The 25194-nt window shown below is 36.2% G+C and overlaps 1 protein-coding gene across 4 annotated transcripts in view; it reads left to right on the top strand.

Annotated features, from left to right (window-relative positions):
- BOLL (boule RNA binding protein) overlaps window positions 1-23823 on the top strand; it is a 60696-nt gene extending 36873 nt beyond the window's left edge. For all 4 annotated transcript variants that reach the window (XM_017869317.1, XM_017869318.1, XM_017869319.1 and 1 more), the window contains 2 exons: window positions 8570-8668; window positions 23088-23823. In XM_017869317.1, coding sequence (XP_017724806.1) covers window positions 8570-8668; window positions 23088-23111 — 123 coding nt within the window. In that variant the 3' untranslated portion in view covers window positions 23112-23823. The remainder of the gene's footprint in view (window positions 1-8569; window positions 8669-23087) is intronic.
- Window positions 23824-25194: the final 1371 nt, after the last annotated feature.

Below are 25194 nucleotides of genomic sequence, written 5' to 3'. Positions count from 1 at the left end.
ATTCCTAGGTATTTTATTCTCTTTGTAGCAATTGTGAATGGGAGTTCACTCAGGATTTGGCTCTCTGTTTGTCTGTTATTGGTGTATAGGAATGCTTGTGATTTTTGCACATTGATTTTCTATCTTGAGACTTTGCTGAAGTTGCTTATTAGCTTAAGGTGATTTGGGGCTGAGATGATGGGGTTTTCTAAATATACAATCATGTCATCTGCAAACAGAGACAATTTGACCTCCTCTTTTCCTAATTGAATACCCTTTATTTCTTTCTCTTACCTGATTGCCCTGGCCAAAGCGTCCAATGCTATGTTGAATAGGAGTGATGAGAGAGGGCATCCTTGATTTGTGCCAGTTTTCAAGGGGAATGCTTCCAGCTTTTGCTCATTCAGTATGATATTGGCTATGGGTTTGTCATAAATAGCTCTTATTATTTTGAGATATGTTCCGTCAATACTTAGTTTATTAAGTGTTTTTAGCCTGAAACGGTGTTGAATTTTTTTGAAGGCCTTTTCTGCGTCTATTGAGATAATTATGTGGTTTTTGTTGTTGGTTCTGTTTATGTGATGGGTTACATTTACTGATTTGCATATGTTGAACCAGGCTTCCATCCCAGGGATGAAACCAACTTGATGGTGCTGGATAAGATATTTGATGTGCTGCTGGATTCAATTTGCCAGTATTTTGTTGAGAATTTTCACATCACTGTTCATCAGGGATGTTGGCCTGAAATTTTCTTTTTTTGTTGTGTTTCTGGCAGGTTTTGGTATCAGGATGATGCTAGCCTCATAAAATGAGTTAGGAAGGAGTCCCTCTTTTTCTATTGTTTGAAATAGTTTCAGAAGGAATGGTACTAGCTCCTCTTTGTACCTCTGGTAGAATTCAGCTGTGAATCTGTCCGGTCCTGGACTTTTTTGTTGAGTAGGCTATTAATTACTGCCTCAATTTCAGAACTTGTTATTGGTCTATTCAGGGATTTGACTTGTTCCTGGTTTAGTCTTGGGAGGGAGGGTGTATGTGTCTAGGAATCTATCCATTTCTTCCAGATTTTCCAGTTTATTTGTGTAGAGGTATTTATAGTATTCTCTGATGATAGTTTGTATTTCTGTGGGATCAGTGGTGATATCCCCTTTTTCATTTTTTATTGTATCTATTTGATTCTTCTCTCTTTTCTTCTTTATTAGGCTGGCTAGTGGTCTATCTATTTTGTTAATCTTTTCAAAAAACCAGCTCTTGGATTCATTGATTTTTTTGAAGGGTTTTTCGTGTCTCTGTCTCCTTCAGTTCTGCTCTGATCTTAGTTATTTCTTGTCTTCTGCTAGCTTTCGAATTTGTTTGCTCTTGCTTCTCTAGTTCTTTTAATTGTGATATTAGGGTGTCAATTTTAGATCTTTCCCACTTTCTCCTGCATGCATTTAGTGTTATAAATTTCTCTCTAAACACTGTTTTAGCTGTGTCCCAGAGATTCTGGTACGTTGCGTCTTTGTTCTCATTGGTTTCAAAGGACCTATTTATTTCTGCCTTAATTTCGTAATTTATCCAGTAGTCATTCAGGAGCAGGTTGTTCAGTTTCCATGTAGTTGTGTGGTTTTGAGTGAGTTTCTTAATCCTGCATTCTAATTTGATTGCACTGTGGTCTGAGACACTGTTTGTTATGATTTCCATTCTTTAGCGTTTGCTGAGGAGTGTTTTACTTCCAATTATGTGGTCAATTTTACAATAAGTGCTATGTGGTGCTGAGAAGAGTGTATATTCTGTTGATTTGGGGTGGAGAGTTCTGTAGATGTCTATTAGGGCTGCTTGGTCCAGAGCTATATTCCTCCATCCCTTTATTTTGAGCCTATGTGTGTCTTTGCACATGAGATGGGTCTCCTGAATACAACACACCAAAGGGTCTTGACTCTTTATCCAATTTGCCAGTTTGTGTCTTTTAATTGGGGCATTTAGGCCATGTAAATTTAAAGTTAATATTGTTATGTGTGAATTTGATCCTATCATTATGAATCTAGCTGGTTATTTTGCACATTAGTTGATGCAGTTTCATCATAGTGTTGATGGTTTTTTCATTTTGGTATGTTTTTGCAGTCACTGGTACTGGTTTTTCCTTTCCATATTTAGTGCTTCCTTCAGGAGCTCTTAGAAGGCAGGCCTGGTGGTGACAAAGCCTCTCAGCATTTGCTTGTCTGTAAAGGATTTTATTTCTCCTTCACTTGTGAAGCTTAGTTTGGCTGGATATGAAATTCTGGGTTGAAAATTCTTTTCTTTAAGAATGTTGAATATTGGCCCCTACTCTCTTCTGGCTTGTAGGGTTTCTGCAGAGAGATCCGCTGTTAGTTTGGTGGGCTTCCCTTTGCGGATAACCTGACCTTTCTGTCTGGCTGCTCTTAACATTTTTTCCTTCATTTCAACCTTGGTGAATCTGACAATTAAGTGTCTTCGGATTGCTCTTCTCAAGGAGTATCTTTGTGGTGGTCTCTGTATTTTCTGAATGTTGGCCTGTCTTGCTAGGAAGTTCTCCTGGATAATATCCAAGTTGGATAATTTCCAACTTGGTTCCATTCCCCGCATCACTTTTTGGTACACCAATCAAATGTAGGTTTGGTCTTTTCACATAGTCCCATATTTCTTGGAGGCTTTGTTCATTCCTTTTCATTCTTTTTTCTGTAATATTGTCTTCACACTTTATTTCATTAAGCTGATCTTTCATCTCTGATATCCTTTCTTCTGCTTGATCAATTCGGCTATTGATACTTGTGTATGCTTCACAAAGTTCTCATGCTGTGTTTTTCAGTTCCATCACATCACTTATGTTCTTCTCTAAACTGGTTATTCTAGTTAGAATATTATTCTAGTTCCTGTAACCTTTTATCAAGGTTCTTAGCCTCCTTGCACTGGGTTACAACATGCTCCTTTAGCTCAGAAGAGTTTATTACTGCCCTCTGAAGCCTACTTCTGTCAATTCATCAAACTCATTCTCCGTCCAGTTTTGTTCCCTTGCTGGCGAGGAGTTGTGATCCTTTGAAGGGGAAGAGGCATTCTGGTTTTTGGAATTTTCAACCTTTTTGTGCTGGTTATTCCTCATCTTTGTGGATTTATCTACCTTTGATCCTTGATGCTGATGACCTTCGGATGGGGTTTTTGCGTGGACGTCGTTTTTTTGATGTTGGTGTTATTGCTTTCTGTTTGTTAGTTTTCCCTCTAAGAGTCAGGTCCCTCTGCTGCAGGTCTTCTGGATTTTGTTGGAGGTCCACCCGAGACCCTCTTTGCCTGGGTACCACCAGCAGAAGCTGCAGAACAGCAAAGATTGCAGCCTGCTCCTTCCTCTGGAAGCTTCATCCCAGAGGGACACCCACCGGATGACAACTGGCGCTCTCCTGTATGAGATGTCTGTCAACCCCTGCTGGGAGGTGTCTCCCAGTCAGGAGGCACAGGTGTCAGGGACTCACTTGAGGAGGCATTCTGTCCCCGAGCACTGTGCTGGGAGATCCATTGCTCTCTTCAGAGCTGGCAGGCAGGAACATTTAAGTCTGCTGAAGCTGCACTCACAGCTGCCATTTCCCCCAGGTGTTTTGTCCCAGGGAGATGGGAGTTTTACCTATAAGCCCCTGACTGCGGCTGCTGCCTTTCTTTCAGAGATGCCCTGCCCAGAGAGGAGGAATCTAGAGAGGCAGTCTGGCTACAGTAGCTTTGTGGTGCTGAGGTGGGTTCCACCTACTCCAAACTTCCTGGTGGCTTTATTTACACTGTGAGTGGAAAAACGCCTACTCAAGCCTCAGTAATGGTGGATACCCCTCCCCCACACCAAGCTCGAGTGTCCCAGGTTGACTCAGTCTGCTGTGCTGGCAGCAAGAATTTCAAGCCAGTGGGTCTCAGCTTGCTGGGCTCTGTGGAAGTGGGATCTGCTCAGCAAGACAACTTGGCTCCTGACTTCAGCTCCCTTTCCAGGGGATGAACAGTTCTGTCTCTCTGGGGTTCCAGGCACCACTGGGGTACGAACCAAAAAACACCCTGTAGCTAGCTCAGTGTCTGCCCAAATGGCCACCCAGTTCTGTGCTTGAAACCCAGGGCCCTAGTGGTGTAGGCACCCAAGGGGATCTCCTGGTCTGCGGGTGCAAAAGCCATGGGGAAAGTGTAGTATCTGGGTCAGATATCACCGTCCCTCATGGCTTCCCTTGGCTGGGGAAGGGAGTTCCCTGACTCCTTGTGCTTCCTCAGTGAGGCAGCACCCCACCCTGCTTCTGCTCACCCTCCGCGGGCTGCACCCACTGTCTAACCAGTCCCAGTGAGATGAGCTGGGTACCTCAGTTGGAAATGCAGAAATCACCCGCCTTCTGCACTGGTCTCACTGGAAGCTGCAGACCACAGTTGTTCCTATTTGGCCATATTGCCCTGGACCTCCCCAGCACCATTTATTAAACAGGGAATCCTTTCCCCATTGCTTTTTTTTATCAGGTTTGTTCAAGATCAGATGGTTGTAGATATGTGTGGTCTTATTTGAATTCTCTATCCTGTTCCATTGATCTGTGTCTGTTTTTGTACCAGTACCATGGGCATAGTATGTTTTAAATCAGTGTCATGAAAGATTATGAAATTAGCATTTACCTCCCAATTTAAGTCCATTGTTTTATTACTTTTGTAATACATAATTTTGTTCTGAAACAATAATTTCCACAGTTGCATCTTAATATTTACTATCAATACTTTTACTAGGATTTCTTTATTGTTTGTTTCATTCCCCTCCATTTTTGTTTGTTTGTGTGTTTGTTTTGTTTTGAGATGGACTCTCACTCTGTCACACAGGCTGGAGTGCAGTGGCACAATCTCGGCTCACTGCAACCTCTGCCTCCTGGGTTCAAGTGATTCCCCTGCCTCAGCTTCCCAAGTAGCTGGGACTACAGGCATGTGCCACCAAGTCCAGCTAATTTTTTGTAATTTTAGTAGAGATGGGGTTTCATCATGTTAGCCAGGATGGTCTCCATCTCTTGACCTCATGATCCACCCACCTCAGCCTCCCAAAGTGCTGGGATTACAGGCGTGAGCCACTGCACCCCAGCCTGCCCCACCTATTTTTTTATGGTTGTTTTTTTCTTTTCTTCCTCAACTTTACTAAATTGTAAATAACGAAAAATGGTATACATTTACAGTGTATAGCATGATGGTTGGATATATGTACACATTGTGAAATGATTACCCCAATCAAGCTCATCCATCACCTCACATGGTTATCCTTTTTTTTTGTTTGCAGTGAGAACATTGAAGGTACCTTAAGTCTTAGCAATTTTCAAGTATATAATATGTTATTATTAACTATAGTCATGCTATACAGTAGATCTCCAGGGCATATTCTTCCTTTAGAACTGAAACTCTATACCCTTTGACCAACATCTCCCATCTCACTCCCCATCCCCAGCCCCTGGCAACCACCATTCTTCTCTCTGCTTCTATGAGTTCGACTTTTTCACGTTCTACATTAAATGAAATCATGTAGTATTTGTCTTTCTGTGCTTGGCTTATTTCACTTAGCATAATGTCCTCCAGGTTCATCCATGTTGTCATAAATGACAGGATCTCCTTCTTTGTTCAGGCTGAACAGTATTCCATTGTGTATATAGATACTACATTTTCTTTATCCATTCACCGATTGATGGAGCCTAAGGTTGGTTCCATATCTTGACTATTATAAATAATGCTGGAGTGAACATGGAAATGCAGATATCTCTTTAACATACTCACTTCATTTCCTTTGGAGGTGTATACACAGTAGTGGAATTTCTAGATCACGTGATAGTATTTTTAATTTTCTGAGAAATCACCCTACTATTTTCCAAAATGGCCATACTAATTTACATTCCCACCAGCAGTGTACAAGGATTCCCTTTCCTCCACATCCTTGCCAGAGATCATTTTTGTTCCTTGTAAAGCCCTTTTTATCACAGGGGTTCTGTATTGGGATGTGGCAATTGCTACTTCCTTTGCCACTTTCCCCCTGCTTCACCTACAGCAGTAGTATTCCTCAGGCTAGATAGTAGACAAGAAAAATTGTAGAAACATGATGTATCCATCAGTTCTGCCTCCCCTGTTATTAAGGCAGGATTATTAATTATTTTAATTATTATCCTAATTGTTAATAGGGTCTCTGTGGAGATATTTTGTGCTTCTACCTCACCCTGACCAGTACATACTTCTGCACTCAAGACTCTAAAGTATCTCTGAGGAGGTCTTCCAGAACATCGACCTCTAGGGAAATCTTTATCCTTTCTGAAGCCTGAGGAGGCTTCAGAATCCTCCCTTATGTTGGTCCAACTTGCACAGCACTTGGCAGACTTTCTACATTGTGTATAGTTTGGGAGTCATAGGCGTTTTCTTCTTTAATTGATGATGGCATTTTAAAATCTATATTTTGTTCTTTTGTTGTTTTCTGGTTTGCAAGGAGCAGGTAGTGAGATAAGAATGCTTTTACATTTGATTTTTTTGTCAGAATCTCTTTCGGCATTAAATCGTATTTTTAATTCCTGATATCAGATACTTACCATCAGAATATATGCACTATTTAATGGAATCTAATAAAGCCTTTCTGAAAATATTGCTCATCATTACCTTATAACTTGTACTTTGTGTGGTATTTCCATACAAAATATTTGCATGTTTTTGTTTTGATATTGTTTCTAGTAGCGGGTATAATCTGACTAATATATAACTTAATGAATAGAGTGGGATGGTTTACAGTTGAAGTGTTTTTTTCCCTAAAATTAAGAACTTCAGGACTTTTCTTGTGAGTGTTATAGTCAGATTTCCTTTTTTTAAAAAAAAAAGTTACCATCTTCACTCACTTATTTCAATGATTATTTTAAACTTTTGCCAAGTCCTCAGTACTACCAGATTGCACCCACTCCACCACCTGCCCATGTCATTCTGAGAATATAGCTTTGCCTTCTCTTTTGCAGTGTAAGTAAGAACCAATTTGTGAAAACCAACTCAAGCTCCAACCCCTGAAACACAAACTTACCTATATCCTAACTCATCCTTAGCTTCTTATATTTATTTAGTGACATTCAGTCTTGTCCAAGGTTATTTCTACCTCTTGCAGTCTAGATGCTATCAATTCCCTCCTCCTCAGGGACCTCATTCCATCTACTGTTCTTTTTCTCTCTTGTATTTGAAGTCTTCTTCTCTCCATTGGTTTACAGCTTCACCACTTACTAACTGTGTTACTTTGAGGAATTGCTTAACCCTTCATAGTCCTGCTTTCATAATTTATTTGTAAAACGAGGACATCAGGAAAAACTATTTTGCAGGATTGATGTGAAGACTAGAGATATGGTATACAAGGTTCTTTGTATAATGCCCAGCACCTTGTAAGAGGCAATATTGTCCTGTGACACACACTCCCACCAATTCCCTAATTTTCTGCTACTTTTCAAAGCCAAGCTTCTAGAAAAAGTAGTTTACATTCAAAATTTCTGCTACTTCATTACCCATTCACTCCTCACCTGCTGAAGTCTACTTCATTACCTTTCTGCTGAGGCTTCGTTGGGTAAAGGTCCTCAATGACTTTCTAACCGACACAAACTTTCCTTTCTTTTTATCTTATTTGACTTCCCAGAGACATTGTACCTACTCTCTAAAACTCTTCCTACCCTTGGTTTCCATAATACTACTCTCTTCTGGCAATGCTTTTACCTCCTTTTGTTTTCCTTTTTAAGCAGATTTCATATTTGGTTCTCCATTCTTTCACCACATATACTCACTCTGATGTTATCATCCATAGCCATATATCTAGCCCCAGTCTCACTCCTGAGTTTTAGACTGCACTATCCACTACAATAGCCACTAGCCACATGTGGCAATTGAGCACTTGAAATGTGGTAAGACCGAATTGAGATGTCCCCTAAGTGTAAAATACATACTGGGTTTTCAAGACACAGCATGAAGAAAGAATGTAAAACATCTTGCTAATGTTTATATTGATTGTACTTTTATATGATAATATTTAATATGTATTAGTTTAAATAAAAGACATTACTAAAAATTAATTCAACTTTTTTTTTTTTTACTTTTCTAACATGACACTGGGAAAACTTTAAATAACATATGTAGCTCACATTATGTTTCTATTTGACAGTGCTGGTCTAGAGCCACATCTATCAACAGTATACCTCTACTAGAATTCCTACAAATACCACAAATTTTGTATATCACAAACCTAACTCCTTCTCTCCAACCCCTCACATACAATTACATGAGTACTGAGCTTTCCTTGTCTTCTATATTCCAGTGAATGGTACCACCATCTGCTGGACAAGCCATAACTGCATTTACATAATCTCTTCCCTTGCCTATTATATCCCTATATGTATCTATAGAACTTATGAGCATTCTGACTACTATTTCCCTCATCAGATTATAAGTTAATTCATTATATTAACTCATCAGATTATAAAATTAAACATAAGGGAATGTGTTTTTAACTGTTTCTACATTGTATAGCTAGATGATTAGTATATTGTAAATGCTGAGTAAATATTTTGAATTAATAAATGAAAGGTGATATTTTTTCTCTCTTTTTTTGTAATAGCCTTATTCTGACCATGGAGTTCAAGCAACATATCACCAGGTTTATGCTCCAAGTGCCATCAGTATGCCTGCGCCTGTGATGCAGCCTGAACCAATTAAAGTAAGAAGTTTGTTTTGACTTTTTACTTTGTATTTATTCCATTGTATTTCAAGTTTTCCAACTTTCTCTTCTAGAAAGGAACAACTTTGGATATTTACATCATATTTGTGATCAGAAGTACAGAATTAGCAAATTCTTTCGTGTGAAGGAAACATAATTCTAAATTAACTATAATGGTCTTTTTTTATTTGTTGTGGTAACATATGCAACTTAAAATTTTTCTATTTCAACCATTGTTAAGTGTGCAATTCAGTGGCATTAATTACTTTCACAATGCTATGCAACCATCACCATTGTTTCCAAACCCCAGGTTGAAACTCTGCACCCATTAAGCAAAATCTCCTCCTTCGTGCTTCTTCCCAACCCCTAGTCCCTGGCAACCTCTAATCTACATTCTATCTATATGAATTTGCCTATTCTAGATATTTAATATACAGTACTCTGGTTTTTATTATCTATGTTGATGACATGTGACATTTATGGGGAGATTAAAACAATTAATGATCTCCTCTTCCAGTTTGGGAATCATATTCATGCCTTCTTAGTCAGATTCAGGCCAAAGAATGATAATCTAGTTATACCCATGTATATCCTCAATATATTTTGACTATCTACTATGTAGCAGGGAATTCTTCGTATTCCCTCATGAACAAGTTTCTTAGTGAAACTCTTGCATCATCCCTTTAAGGAAATGAACTTTATCTGCAGTAAAGAGCAACTGTTGAGATGGTAATATTAATTCTGTGTACAGTGTACTTTGGTGAGGAAGATAGGCGTAGTCTTTGCATTAAAATAATGGATATTAGCTATTTCACACTCATATTTATGTTCTGGCCCATCCTATGTGTTGAACTCAATACCAAGACAGTCTACTTTAAGGAACCTCCCGATCTTCTTGTGTCCCTTCACCCCATTACCACTCACCGCCATTACCACTCACTGCATCCCTTCATTGACTTTACCACTATACACCAAACATGAAATAAAACAATAATTTTGACATATTGTCAAAACCTATAGTGTTACTAAACATTACTTACAGAGGCTTCATTTTTAGTATTGTTAGAATATCTAAAACAAACTTCTTCTGTCATTAACATTTACTCCAAATATACTTCTGCAGAAATGGCTGATATTGCTATGCCATATTATGTAAGTGATAGTTATTTTCAGTTACTGAGAGAGAGCTATATCACAAGTGATGGAAATTGTATAATTTATACAATTATACAAACTGAATAATTTGAATAGAGGACGGAGTGGTGGGTGGTATTTGGATAGGAGAAATTTCCAAAGGATGTTAATGTTAAACATTCTTAAAATTTAATTCTTCTAGCTTAAGAGTATATATTTCTCTAAATTTTCTTAGATCTGTGATTAGGTAACACCAAAAATTGTACAGAGAAACTGGTATCTTACTCTTCAATATAGTCATATAAAGATTACCAATTCTGGCCAAGTGTGGTGGCTCATGCCCGTAATCCCAGCACTTTGGGAGGCCAAGGTAGGAGGGTTGCTTGAAGCCAGGAGTTTGAGACCATAGTGAGAGCCTGCCTCTACAAAATAAAAATTTTAAAAACTAGCCGGGCATGGTGGTGCACCCCTATAGTGCTAACTACTCAGGAGGCTGAAGCAGGCTGATCACTTGAGCCCAAAGGTTCAAGGTTACAGTGAGCTATGATCACGCCATTGCATTCTAGTCTGGGCAACAGAGTGGGACCATGTGTATCTCTAAAATTAAAAAAAAATAATAATTACCAATTCCTCTTTTGTTAGAGACAAAAAAAAATAGACTTCCAAAGTCAAAACTGAAACACCAGACAATTATGTAGAATTTTGTGTTTCTCATTTTTATTTTTTAAGGTTAAATGTTCTATGCATTTTGTACTCAATATTTTTCTTTAGGTGATTTAGTGACCCTCAATACAAAATGATGCCCCACTCAGAGACAGAAACTCCAAAACCACTTCTGTAGTTTTCTAGAACTGTATAATGCTGTAGAAATGCTTTAATATGCATGTATTACTATGTGGCAAATTATTTTTATTTATAGTGCATTTGTATTATAACATGGAAATCTTAATATACAAATGTTGTTCTACATCACAAAACAATCTTTTCCTAGAACATATTACTAATATTAAAATATTAGTGAATGACATTTGAAACATTAGCCTTTTTTTACTTCCAATGCAAATTTTCTCTAGTACCAAAAATCTTGGTGACTTTTAAAATAGAAAGGTGGAAATATTCTTTGGAAGAGTAGTTGTTTTATAAGTGTAAAACTCATTTTAAAACTCTAATGATTACAACTTTATAAATGTTAATTGAGGATATCCCAAAGTAGGAATTTCAGATGTCAAAACTATCTTGAAGCAACAAATCTATTCCATAAAATAGAAACCTTATGCAGAGTTCGAAGCACAAGTCTAACTGCTGTGAAGTACTGTTTACCAGAAATTACTCATTGACTGTAAGCCACAGCCTACATACTCTGTCAAATCAAATACAAAAATGAATAAATACAAAACAGACCAATATAGAGGTAACTAGATAAATATGATACTAATTAGGGCCATCATTCCCTAATTCAGCAGTAACATCTCACACAGAAACAAGTTTTAGGCCACGTGTGGTAACTCACACCTGAACCCCAGCACTTTGGGAGGCCAAGGCGGGAGGATCACTTGAGCCAGGAGTTTGAGGCCAGCCTGGCAATATGGCGAGACCCCATCTGTAATTTTAAAAAAGAAAAAAAAGAGAATTAAGTTCTAAAGTCAAAAAAGCAAAACCACGTAACGTCAAAATTATCCCACTGAACTAGACTAGGAAGGAACAAAAGGGAAATCTGTATTTCTGGGTATATGAACTATTATGTTTCTAAGATAAATATCAAATCCCAAGGTATAAAGGGTATGAGTGGAGAATTCTAAAGTGTTTCGGTTTTCTTACAGTGTTTTTACATTTTTGCATTAATATTAGTATGTAATAAAATTGTTCTCATATGGATTAAATTTAATGTGTATTTTATTTAACTCCCATGTCTACTAACAATCGATGAAAACATACAGCTATTAAGGATCATATTTAACCACTTGCCCAGGCTATAAGGAATTTCTTCTAGTTAAAGTACTGATGGAACTTAAATGAAAAACACAAGTAATGGTCTACAAAGTGTGATTCAGAAATAAATTGGAGAGGGATCTGAACTACTACCACTATCTGCTTCTAGTTCAGAGGCCTGGAGCATGCACTACCTAAAAATTAGCAACTATCTCTACTTTACAAAAAGATTCCACTGCCAGTATCTTTTTCGCAACCATTTCCTCATTTGAGTATCATTAATACTTCTTATAAATCAATTTAGAGACTAAAATTGTGTTGTATTCTGAAAAACCTAGGAAGGACAAGTATAAAGCAATGTAATCTAGAGAGCAGAGGCAGGAAAAGCTGGTGCTTTGTGGCTCTGAATATATAAGGAGGGTATACATTTTCATGTATGCTATATATAGTCAAACAATAGACAGCCTCAGATTCTCTAGAATAAGTTTTTTACTTATAAATAACTAAGCAGGAGGAGTAATAAATGCTCATCCACTTAGACATTAGAAATTGTGTAGGTTCTGTGTCCACCAAGCCTCTTTTGATGTAAATCTAAAAGAGGGGACCATAGCACAGTAAGGAGAATCAAGTGTTCATGACACCAGTTCTAATTGTCATGGGTAGCTCCCCATTCAAGGATGAGTAAACAGAAAAGTATATATTTATATTATATGGATTCTGTGAAAAATAATTGAATATGGCACTACATTGAAGGCAAGGATGAATAGTATAAATATGTATATATGTATAAGAACATATGTATGAGAGGAAATTAAATATAATTTTTAAGATATATCCTATGTTCTCAGTAATAGATCTTTTAAAACAATTGCAAACCGAAAATAGGAAAAATGAAATGGTTGCTGGCTAGTGTAAGAAAATACTGCCCAAAAGCTATTGACATGATGGAAAGAATCATATTTGCCTTTGTCATAATGGGCCAGTAGTCACATAAGAAAATGAAACCCTTGATAGAGAAGGATATTTTTAATTCTTCCAGAATGTAAAAGACAATAACATGAAAGATGAAATGATGAGATAAAATGCTAGAATAGAGAGAGCAGAGAGACAGGTCCAACCAAAAAATAATAATTCTCAAGAAAAGAATACAGAATAAATGGAACAAAAAGAATGTGCAGAAATTTTAACAGCAAAACAAAAACAAAAACACTGTGACTTGAATTTACAAATCAAAAAAGAATTCATCATGCCTCAAGCAAAATTAATGAGAGGCAACCCATGCATAGATATCCTGGCAGTTATCTTTCCCCCATCATCCCATCCCATCAAATGTCCCTGGCCTTTTAACCTGTTTTTTAACATTTTATTTTGAAATAATTTTACACTTACAGAAAGGTTGTAAAAATAATACATAGAGTTCATGTATCTCTTCACTCAACTTCTAATTTTAACAGCTTACATAATCGAAACAATTAGCAAAACCAAGAAATTAGCATTCATAAAGTACTATTAAGTAAACTACAGAACTATTAAGTAAAGTACAAACTTCACCATTTTTTTCACTTATGTTCTTTTTCTGTTCTAGGATCTAATCTAAGATCCTACATTAATTTGTCATGTCTCCTTATTCTCTACCAATCTGTGGCATTTACATAGTCTTTTATTGTCTTTCATGACCGTGATACTTTTTTAAAAAACTGATTATTTTGTAGAACACTCTTCACTTTGAGTTTGGCCTATGTTTTCTCTTAATTAGATAAAGGTTATGAATTTGGGACAATAATACCACAGAGGTGATATGCCCTTATCAGTGTGTCATATCAGGGGATATGAGAGGCCAATATGTCTAATTACTGGCAATGTTAACTTTGATCACTTTAAGCTTAAAAAGTAACTTGCCCACAGTAGCATAGTTGAGTAAGTGGCAGATCCAGGATTCTAATCCAAGCATGCTTTCTACCATGGAGAAAAAGTTAGCCGGTTTCTTAAATCCTTGCAGTGAAGATCCCTGACAAACTATGCACAAAGAACTTCCCATTAGGATTTTAGTGCGTCCCTCTTAACTATGAACATGCAGCCACGTTAGAAGAAAACCTCTAGAGTGAGAGAACAAAATAAACAGAAAAAAAGAAATTCATAAGAAACATACAATGCAGAGAGCAGAAGAAAATGTCAAAGAAACTACAATTAATATCCTCTCCAAAATAGGCAAAAACTAATGAGAAGTGGTACATGCATAGACAGCCTGAAACTTTTTCTCTCAAACATCTGTCCTTTTAATTTGTTTAGCCTTGCATTTTGAAATAATTTCATATTTACTGAGAAGTTATAGAAATAATAGAGTTTCTGTATATCCTTCACCTACTTCATCCTTTGGCTAGAGGGCACTGGCACAGGAAATGAACATCAGTACAGTCCTCTAAACTATACACCTTATTCTAAAATGTCACTAGTTTTTTCACTAATGTGATAACTGAAATAAATTATGTGTGAGTTAAATATTAAAGGCAAAAGTTTTCAGAAAGTAGCATCAAAAAAGACTGAGGTGAATAATAATAGAAAAAAGATAAAATTAGATTAATCCAAGAAGTCAAATATTTTTTAAATTGAAGAAAGGAATAGAGAAAATCATTTGGAGGAAATTATCAATAAATTAATACAAGAAACTTAAGGACAAGAGTCTCTAAATTGAAAGGGCCTACCAACGACTTGCCACGATTACTGCAAAAGACTCACACTAAGGCCAGTTATTTCAGAATGGCAGGAATAATAGAAAAATTCCAAAAGCTTCTAAAGAGAGAAAATAGATCACATTTCCCCTTGATCTTATCCATTTTTTAAAATAGATTTTACAATAACTTTTACCTCAAATGTATCATATAACCTAGAAATAATTACGTCTCAATGGTTCACTTTGTAAGAAAGTTTAGTGTATTTTTTGCAGTAATTTTCTGCTTTCTTTTTCATTATGCAGACTTTAAATAGAATTCTATCAATTTCAGTTAGTTTCTCTGTGAACAACTAAATCAGATAAAAAACATTGAGATAAAATTCCATTCCATACATTTTCTTTGCCATTCTTTCTTAAGTACTTTAGACCTTAGGTATATCATTCAAGAACCAGTGTTATTTAAGAACGTTGTATTTTTTGTTTATATTTAAACTTCAAAATAATAACACATTTAAAAGTATTTGTACATTGCAGAACACTTTATCTTTGCAGAATAAATTCTTTCTGCAATGAGATATTCCTAACCCAAACTGTAGTAGCTCTTCATTGCAATGTGAAAGTAGCTGCCTATTTCTTCTTGTAAACCTTTAAGGAAGAGTTCTTCCTGTCATCCTGGAAATTTAAAGTAAGGTTTATTTAAAGGCCTCCTCATTCAACTTTAAAGTTTGGTCAAATAATTTTTACTTAAAAAATATTTATAGGATATCTTTTCTGTTCCATACTGTCAATTTTGTCTTATTCATATAATGCTTATATGAGCTGGAGATTACCTCAGTTCCCTTTATTTTCACTTCCTATATTGACTTTTGGTAAGTTTTTTTTTCTCATTTTTGAATGCTGCTCCTTAAGTAAGTTTCTTAAAAATAAGGAACGGAAATAAAAAATCAGATCAGTGTGTTTATCCTTCTAATCTGGAAAAAATATGTATATATTTAATTGGAGGATGGTATTACAACTATAGCTAAAATAGGCTGGGCACAGTGGTACATGCCTGTAATCCCGGCAATGTGGGACGCCGAGGTGGGCAGACCACTTGAGATCAGGAGTTCAAGACCAGCCTGACCAATGCAGTGAAACCCTGCCTCTACTAAAAATACAAAAAAAATTAGCTGGCCGTGGTGGTGCATACCTGTAATACCAGCAACCCGAAAAAAAAAAACAGCTAAAATAAAACTTTACTTAAGGATTTAAGTTATTATTGCCATTTCTGTTACATATTGCTACATACTGTCAAATATGGCAGAATCTTCATGTATTATGGGCCATTAGTCAACTCTATAAATCACATAAATAAGTTGCCCTTCACATAGAAATAACACACGGGCTCTACCATATAACAAGCCTTAAGCAAGAGCTCATTCTCAGTAGTTCATCAAACGTCCATTGAGCATGACATTTGAAGAATAATTTTGCAGTGCTGTAAATACAATTAATAAGACCTTACCCTCACAATAACTTTCAGCTTTCTTCATGACCTGAGCCCATAATTTTCTTGTAACTTTAACTGTTACTTTGGAATTGTCATTGGCTATTTCCTTTAAATATGGCAAAATTCAGTGCCAACATGTACTTTTTATTGAAACTGGCAGGACCTAAGTTAAATTATCTTGTTTTGGAAAGAAGTAAAAGGAATAAATGAGGGAAATATCAATAGATCTTCTCTAGGATATCAGGTTAAGTTGTAAGTACTATAATGTACATTTCTAAAAATTCTTATGTGAACATTTGTGACTCAAAGGTATCACTTTTCTATTTTGAAATGAATAAATACTACCAGTCAGCAACAAGGCAAGGATGTCCCTTCACCATTTTTTTTCAACTAACAGTAAAACACAGAATAAATACAGATTTAACTTAACCATGGTAACAAGTGCACAATTACTTATCTTCCTAAATATCTAAACATATGTCTAGTTAATCCTGTTCTTTTAGTCTCAAAAGCACTAGTGTTTTATAGCTTCTTTCTCTCAAGGTTTCTATTAAACTTGTTATTTCTGATTTGTACTTTCATTTAATTAAAGTGAATCCAATATATTTAAGTCTGGTAATAAATTATTCTCACAGTATAAAGTTGTCTTACTTCAGGCTGCCGTAACAGCTATGTCATAGACTGGGTAGCTTATGCAACAAACATTTATTTCTCAAAGTTTTGGAGACAAAAAGATTGGAAAGTCCAACACTGAGGTGCTGGGAGGTCTAGTATCTGTTAAGGACTGACTTTCTGGTTTGCTGATGTCTGTCTTCTCATTTCTGCAAGGTGAAAAGCAGAGAGAGCAGAAGCAAGCTCTTTCCTGTCTCGTCTTACAAGGGCAGTAATCCCATTCATGAGAACTCACCCTCATGACCTAATTACCTCCCAAAGATCCTGCCTCCAAATGCCATCACACTGGGGACTGGGCTTTAACATATGAATGTGGCTGGGACACAAACATTCGGTCCATAGCAAGAATATGTTCACCCTATGCTCTTAAAGCATCTTATTAAGGTTTCCTTTCATAGTATATCAGAAGTTCTCAGCCTCAAAATTTCTTTCCAGCCTAGAAAGGTTAAACCAGTGGCCACAAAAGGGCCCAATAGTAAATGTTTTCAGTTTTACAGGCTTAAATACATAGTTGCTATCAAAACTATCCAGCTCTGCCATTGTAGCATAAAAGTAGCCATAGACATAACAGAAACAATGAGTAAGGCTGTGTTCCAGAAAAACTTAATCTATAAAACAGGTGATGAGCCAGATTTGACCTGCTGCCCATAGTTTTATGACCCTTGAGTTAATCCATTAACAGGTTAATGTATCGTCTTAAAGTATAATACGAAACATAGCATAAATTCATTTGTTATAATTTCATTTTTAATTATATCTTTTAAATCTACTTTTTAGTTTAACATGGATTATCTGACCCTGAGCCTCTGGGCTGTTTTGATATTTACATTTGCCATAAGCCCTTCCTAGCCAAAATACTTAAGTGGGGGGAAGTGTAACTAAAAGGTAATTTGAGATACTCATTCATTCCTGTGTAAGGATGACGATTGATTGATACAGTATTCTGAGTAAATCCTACTCAGAATGACAGGAAAAAGTAAATCTTTTATCGGGAAAAATCTTATTGTTTTATTTTCATATCCAATTATGGTTTTCCATTCTTAGTTTGAGCACTTACTTTCCTTGCATTCTGAGTCTATCATTCCTTCTAATTGAACATTCTTTTCTCCTTTTACCTAATGTTTTTTCTTTTCCCTTAGAACCTAGACTACATGGATAGGCAGTGTACTTTTCATGACATAAAATTCAACTTATGACACCTTAATCTCTTACAGAATAGTTTTTTAAACATTCTTTAGATAACATCTTCCTCTACTTTCAGGACATATGATGAGAGCAGGCAGGATTTTGTATTCTACACATCATTAATATTTTTAATTTATCTGTCTTAGAAAGGTGTGGGGGAGAAATATAGGGGTATCTTTTTTATTCCATATGAAATTATTTCATATGAAATTATTTCTTCAATATTGCAATCTATTCAAACTACTCATCTTAAGATAATTACCAAGATATATTTCACAGCTTCTTATTAGCCAAATCCTAAGGGTCTTGTGCTAGTCCATGTCCTCTTAGATTTTATTTAATTCAATACTGTCACCTAGCCTGTCCTCAACTTTTATTATTCCTAAGATGTGACTCTCTTTCTTTGCCTTCAGTTTGATCTTTCAATGTCTCTTTAAGAAATATATTTCTTCCTCTCTTATCAACTACCTTAATTATAGCACAATTCTCTTTGTCCTCTAAACTGTCTTCCTAAGGGAGTTTTCTAAGTCCAGTGTTGTAAAAGAAGTCAAAAACAGTCTTGTATAATCAGAACCCTTCTACCAGACTGTCTAATGTCAATTTGGCACTGCGTCTTCTATGTCTTCTTCATCATTGTCTGGTACTAGTTCAGAAGCAGTCATCTCCATCAAGTTGTCTTTTGTAAATTCCTCTGGTGTAGTGTCTATTAGCTCTTTAATTTTTCTTAAATCTGTATCTTGAAACCACTCAATCCTCCACCATTTTTGCCATATCCATAATCTCTTTCATGATTTCCTTGATTGACTTTGTTGTAAATCCTGTGAAGTTAGGTACAACATCTAGACACAGTTTTCTCCAGTAGGAATTTATTATTTCAGGCTTGATGGTTTTCACAGCTTTTTCTATAACAATGGCATCTTCAATGCTGTAATCCCTCAGACTTGCATGATGTTCTCTCTTTTGGGGTTCTCTTGCATAGCATTAACAATTCTCTCCATAGAATATCATGTGTAATGAACCTTAGAGGTCCTTATGACCCTCTGAGGTTGAATTAGAGGCATTGTGCTTAGGGACAAGTAGATCACTTTGATGCCTTCAGTGCAAAAGTCTGGCATCTGGTGTTTATGTTTTCCCTTCAAGACTATTATTAGCAGCTTTATAGATAAGGGCAGTACTGATCATAAACCTGACTACATTTGCACAGAACACTAGAGTTAGCCTCTCCCTTCCTGCCTTAAATCCTGGTGCTTGCTTCTCTTCCTTATTAATAAAGTCTTTTGTGGCAATTTTTTTTTTTTTTTTTTTTTTTTTTTTTTTTTTTTTTTTTTTTTTTGACTAAGGCACTTCTGCCTGCATTAAAACCTGTTTAGGCAGATATCCTTTTTCTTCAGTGATTTTCTTAATGGCATCTTGGAACTCATCTGCTGCCTTTTGGAAGCTGTCTCTCCTGTTATCTTGACATTTTTTAAGCCAAACCTCTTTCTAAAATTATCAAACCACCTTTTAGAGGCATTACATTATCCAGCTTTAGATCCTTCACCTTCCTTTTGCTTTAAGTTATCATATAATGACTTTGCTTTTTCTCGAATCATATTAGAGTCTATAGGTATGCCTTTCTTACCATAGCAATCCCACATCCACATAAAATCTGCATTTTCCAATACAAGATCAAAAGGTATTATTTTGCAAAAAGTGCAAGATGTTTGTGCCTACTGGCATAGTTGCAGCAATGCCTTCATGAATTCCTTTTTTTTTTTTTTTTTTTTTTTTTACAGTGGTCCTTAACACTGGATTCATTTGTCTTGAAATGGTGGGCACCCTCCGCTGCAGATCTCAATCTGCAGTATATATCAAGCAATTCAACTTTTTCTTGTAATGTCATGACTTTGCTTCTTGGGAGCACTTCCTGCATCACTAGTGGCATTTCATAAGGGTTCTATGGTGTTATTCAAGGTTTACAGTATTGCACTAAACACGAGAAATACGCGAAAAGTGAGAGAGATTAAATTTTACTTTGATATGCAATTTACTGGAGAGGTGAACTGCTCACACAGAGATAATTGTCATCACACGGTGTTTTGGGCAGACAAACTTGAGCTCACCATTTGAGCTTACTGCAATAGTAACAGGAAATGGCTATGAAATTTTTACGGTAGTACAGTATGTACTACAGTAAATTTTATGAAGTTATGATATAGTACTGCATCTTTACATTTGTTTACATTTCTCTCAACCGCAAATGGCACCATGTCTGTGTCTGTGTGTAGAAGTTTTGATAAATTTCAACTTTTTATTAAATATTTGTGTATATTTTATGGTAGTAAATGATAGAATGACCCTATATATATTTTATGCACTCATGACATGCCTAACTTTAAAAGTGCCTTATTAACTTTTTCAATATTTCTGGGCAGTAAAGCTCATCTGTAAGTTTTTTCAAATTGTTGCAAATCTCCAAAGAATTTTCTGATATATTTACTGAAAAAACTTCACATATAAGTGACCAGGCGCAGTGGCTCATGCCTGTAATTCCAGCATTTTGGGAGGCCAAGGCAGGGGAATCACTTGAGGCCAGGAGTTCAAGACCATCCTGGCCAACATGGCAAAACCCTGTCTCTACTAAAAATACAAAAATTAGCCAGGAATGGTGGTACATGACTGTAATCCCAACTACTCAGGTGGCTGAGGCATGAGAATCGCTTGAGCCCAGGAGGCAGAGGCTGCAGTGAGCTGAGATCATGCCATTGCACTCCAGCCTGGGCAAAAGAGTGAAATACTGTCTCAGACAAAAAAAAAAAAGAAAAAACCTTCACATATATTTATTAAGTGCACCCATGCAGTTCAAACCCATGTTGTTCAAGGATCAGCTGTATTAATTTCTCTCTCCACTGCCAAAACCCTTTTCAAAGCTCTATTACTGCCTAATGAGATTACTATGTATTTATTTTCTTTTTTTTTTTTTTTTTTTGAGACAGAGTCTCACACTGTCGCCTAGGCTGGAGTGCAGTGACGTGATCTTGACTCACTGCAAGCTCTGCCTCCCAGGTTCAAGTGATTCTCCTGCCTCAGCCTCCCGAGTAGCTGGGACTGCAGGCGTGTGCCACCATGCCCAGCTAATTTTTCTATTTTTAGTAGAGACAGTGTTTCACCATATTGGCCAGGCTAGTCTCGAACTCCTAACCTCAGGTGATCCACCCACCTCGGCCTCCCAAATTGCTGGGATTACAGTCATGAGCCACCGCGCCCAGCCCAGGATTACTATATATTTCTTCAAGACTTCTACATCTTCACTTTCCATCTTTTAGTCATGCATAAAATCTGAATTTAGTTTTTTATCTGACATTAATTTTTCCCCTCTTATCACTCTTATCAACTTTTAGCCACACTCTTACCATTAAATATTATATTCTCTGCCCGGGAGCAGTGGCTCATGCCTGTAATCCCAGCACTTTGGGAGGCCGAGGTGGGTGGATCACCTGAGGTCAGGAGTTCGATACTTACCTGAGCAACACAGTGAAACCCCATCTCTACTAAAAATTCAAAAATTAGCCAGGCATGGTGGCATGCACCTGTAGTCCCAGCTACTCACAAGGCTGAGACAGGAGAATTGCTTGAGCCCGGGAGGCGGAGGTTGCAGTGAGCTGAGATCATGCCACTGCACTCCAGCCTGGGTGACAGAGTGAGACATATTCTCTCATTTTCCCATATTTATCAACCTAAATTATTCATATATGAATATACTGAAGTTAGCACTGCTCCTTGTTCTCTCAAGCACATTGAGGCTTTAACCAAGTAATTTCACATACATAAAATAGTTTGACTTCATGTATCTCTATTTTCTCCTGAGATGATCAGTATATACCGGGTTACAGCCAATAACCTCTAAGTAGTTAACTAGGTATGAATGGTTGTGTATTATCACAGTAGATCTAGTCATTCAACAAATGCTTACTGAGCACCTACCTTGTGCTTGCCATTATTCTAGACACTGGGAATACAGTTATGAACATTAGTAAATGGTACTGGACGGTATTAAACAGGCCAGGGAAATCTAGGCCAGTCTGTAGAGTTTGGTTTTAGCAAACACAACAAATTTGAGCCACTAGAGCCATGCTGTCTCCAATATGGTGCCCACTAGCCACATGAGGCTATTGAATTTCAATTTTAAATTAATTTAAATTAAATTAAAAATTCAGTTCCTGAGTTGCAACTAACCACATTTCAAGTGCTAATCAGCCACATGGGACTAGTGGCCACCATACTTAATAGTGTAATCGTAAAACATTCCCATCAATGTGGGCCATTCTATTGTACAGCGCTGCTCTAGAGATAGTGGAACAAATAAGGAAATTTTTGAGCCTATTCAAAATTTAAAATATGTCTTAGGACAGCATGATTCCCTAAATTAGAAGCTGGCCTAGGCCCAAATTGCCAAAAAGGTAGTAGTAACTAGGTTGATTCTTTGACCCAATCTAGTATTAACAACAACAAAAAAAATCCCAGGATGACACAGGTATATGGAATTCTTCTGAATTACACAGCATAAGTACCTGTATGCCTGTCCTACTTATGCCCACTTAAAGGATACTTTCGGGTTTTGGACATCTTTTCTTTTTTTTTTTTTTTTTTTTTTTTTTTTTTTTTTTTTTTGAACAGAGTCTTGTTCTGGTCAGCCCAGGCTGGAGTGCAGTGGTCACACTGCTTGGCTCACTGCAAGACTCTGCCTCCCAAGGTTCACGCATTCCTCCTGGCCTCAGCTTCCTAAGTAGCTGACTCACAGGCGCTGTGCCACCACGCCCGGCTAATTTTTTTGTAGAAACGGGTTTTCACTGCATTAGCCAGGATGGTCTCAATCTCCTGACCTCGTGATCCACCCGCCTTGGCCTCCCAAAGTGCTGGGATTACAGGCGTGAGCCACCGCGCCCTGCCAGGGTTTTGGGCAGCTTTCTAAATAGCCTCCTGTGAAAAACACTATTCCCCTTTTAAAAACAAGTTTTTAAGACACACCTAATAGAAGGAAATGTTGAAACTCGTAATCTGTGCTGACCCATCCCTCATTTTATTTACTAAACATTTATACTGTAACACTAGACTATTAACACTAGAGATTGTCTAATACAGATTCTAAGCTCTCAGAGAGCAGGGACAAGCTTTTCCTGAGTTCTGGAGCCCTCCTAATTGCTAACCTCTCACTTTGTAACATTCTAATTTAATTTGTACCAAGGTTCTGCAAATATTTAGTGAATGTTGATTGATGGTCTGCACTCATCTGTTCTAACTTATGTTTTTTTTTTTTTCCATTCAGTCTTCCTGATCTATATTTTCTCTTTACTTAACAGACAGTGTGGAGCATTCATTATTAAGACAATTGGGCAGCTCTAGTCCAGCTCAACTGATTTCTTGTCCAATGATCCTTGTGTGGCCGAGATCCAGCTTCAACGAACCAGCTAGAAGCTGCCCGTTGTGAAATTTAGTGTTAGTTAATACCTCACCATACTCAGTTATTCCACTATAAGCTGTCTAAATTTGATGAAATTTGCTTTTTCAGCTGTTCTACAAAATTATTTAGGTAGATGTGGCATGTTGGTTTTTTATGTGCTAATCTAACTGTAATGACTTTTTCTACAACATGTTTTATCCATTCCATAAATAATAACCTCATTGGGAATAGTGAGGTGTCTTTTATTTTCTCTGCTTTGTGTTATTTTTTCTTATCAAACTATTAGATGTTATGTTTCATATTATTTGATATTTATTTTCATATTTAGGATAAGAATCATTTTTAATTATAATACTTTTAATACTTTCATATATTTTACAACAGTATACTATTTAATCTTAATGACTTAATTCTATTTTTGCTTTGCTGTTTTGTCATTTAATATGCTTTTGTCTAATTTTTCATTCAGTTGTTACTGTTACTCCTTATTTAATTTTGCATCTGCCATGGTTTTCAGAATCTGAATAGTATTTATACTTCTTTTTTTATAACATTTTCCAAATATTAGAAATACCATCAACATGATCAATATCTTGCCTTTTCATGTAATTTGACCATATTAAATTTTTTCTTCAATGTTTGAGACAACATTGAAATATTCCTATAACATAACTTATTTGGTATCAAATTTTATAAAATATGGATCCACCTTTGGAATTTTGATAAAAGAAGGGTTCATCTCTGACATGATCCCATAACATTGACTGAAATTCCACCAAATTAATGTTCTTTGAATGCTTTAATCCTTAAACCTTTTCTTCTTATATGCAACCAATATATTCAATTATATATATGATTAATTTTAAAAGGACAATTGTTTTCATAAAATGCAAAACTATTTTACACCAAAGGAAAATTTTAGATCCTGATTCTAAATCCAATTTTACTATGAAATTGGAAAATAGATGGGAGGGGAGTCATTCATTGTTCAAAAGGTACAGAACAAATCATAGGGGTTTTTAATCTCTAAAATTTCTACAGTAGTACAGGAAATATTCCTCTTTACATTCATTTGCAGTTCTTTCACTGACCTCCTAATTTTAGGTGGAGGGGGCAGGCGAGCCATAAAAGTTGGTATTCCCCTGATAAATCTATCTCTTTCCTGTCCTGTTTCAACCCCAAATGTATTTCATGCTCAGCAGCAGAAGAAGAAATAATAGGATATGGATCACAAAGGTTTTTCTGGTGAGTCAAACAGGGTGTTTTCTTTTGAAACCGTAATGAATATGTTTGCCGTCAAATGGTTTCATGAGAACAGTAGAACCTTATGAATGTATACTAGCATACAAGGATCTCAAGTACATTAATTATTCTCAGTTTTAGGAATGTAAATAGATTAAGTCCCACAATGAAATTTCAAAACTTTTTGTTCTGTAAGTAAAAAATTACTAACCACTGATGTTCAAGATTTTCTTTTAATAGCACTATCCTTGAGAACTAAAAAGTTTATGTTTTGATTTTCAAATGTTAAACAAGATGCTAAACAAATCCTGGACTGTTAATAAAAATTAATGGTGTATTATTAGATAAGGAATTTTGATAATAATTGATACCCAAGTTTGTTTCTTCCACAGCTATATAGATTATATGCATACACATTTATACATGTTTATATACATATATAAACACATATATAATTTATGCACTTTCTTAGAATTTAGCTTTGAGAAGCTAATAAAAATTTTGAAGTTTGACAATTGAATAAATGAAGGATATCATTCAGCCTTCTTCATGGCTGAATTAAAATTAATCATTAAAATTAATGATGTATTATTAGATAAGGAATTTTGATAATAATTGATACCCAAGTTTGTTTCTTCCACAGCTATATAGATTATATGCATACACATTTATACATGTTGATATACATATATAAACACATATATGTATATATGCACTTTCTTAGAATTTAGCTTTGAGAAGCTAATAAAAATTTTGAAGTTTGA

Source organism: Rhinopithecus bieti, unplaced genomic scaffold (genome assembly GCF_001698545.2).
Source record: "Rhinopithecus bieti isolate Rb0 unplaced genomic scaffold, ASM169854v2 scaffold_2572, whole genome shotgun sequence".
Classification (NCBI taxonomy): Eukaryota; Metazoa; Chordata; class Mammalia; order Primates; family Cercopithecidae; genus Rhinopithecus; species Rhinopithecus bieti.
This window is presented reverse-complemented; position numbering and strand designations above follow the sequence as displayed.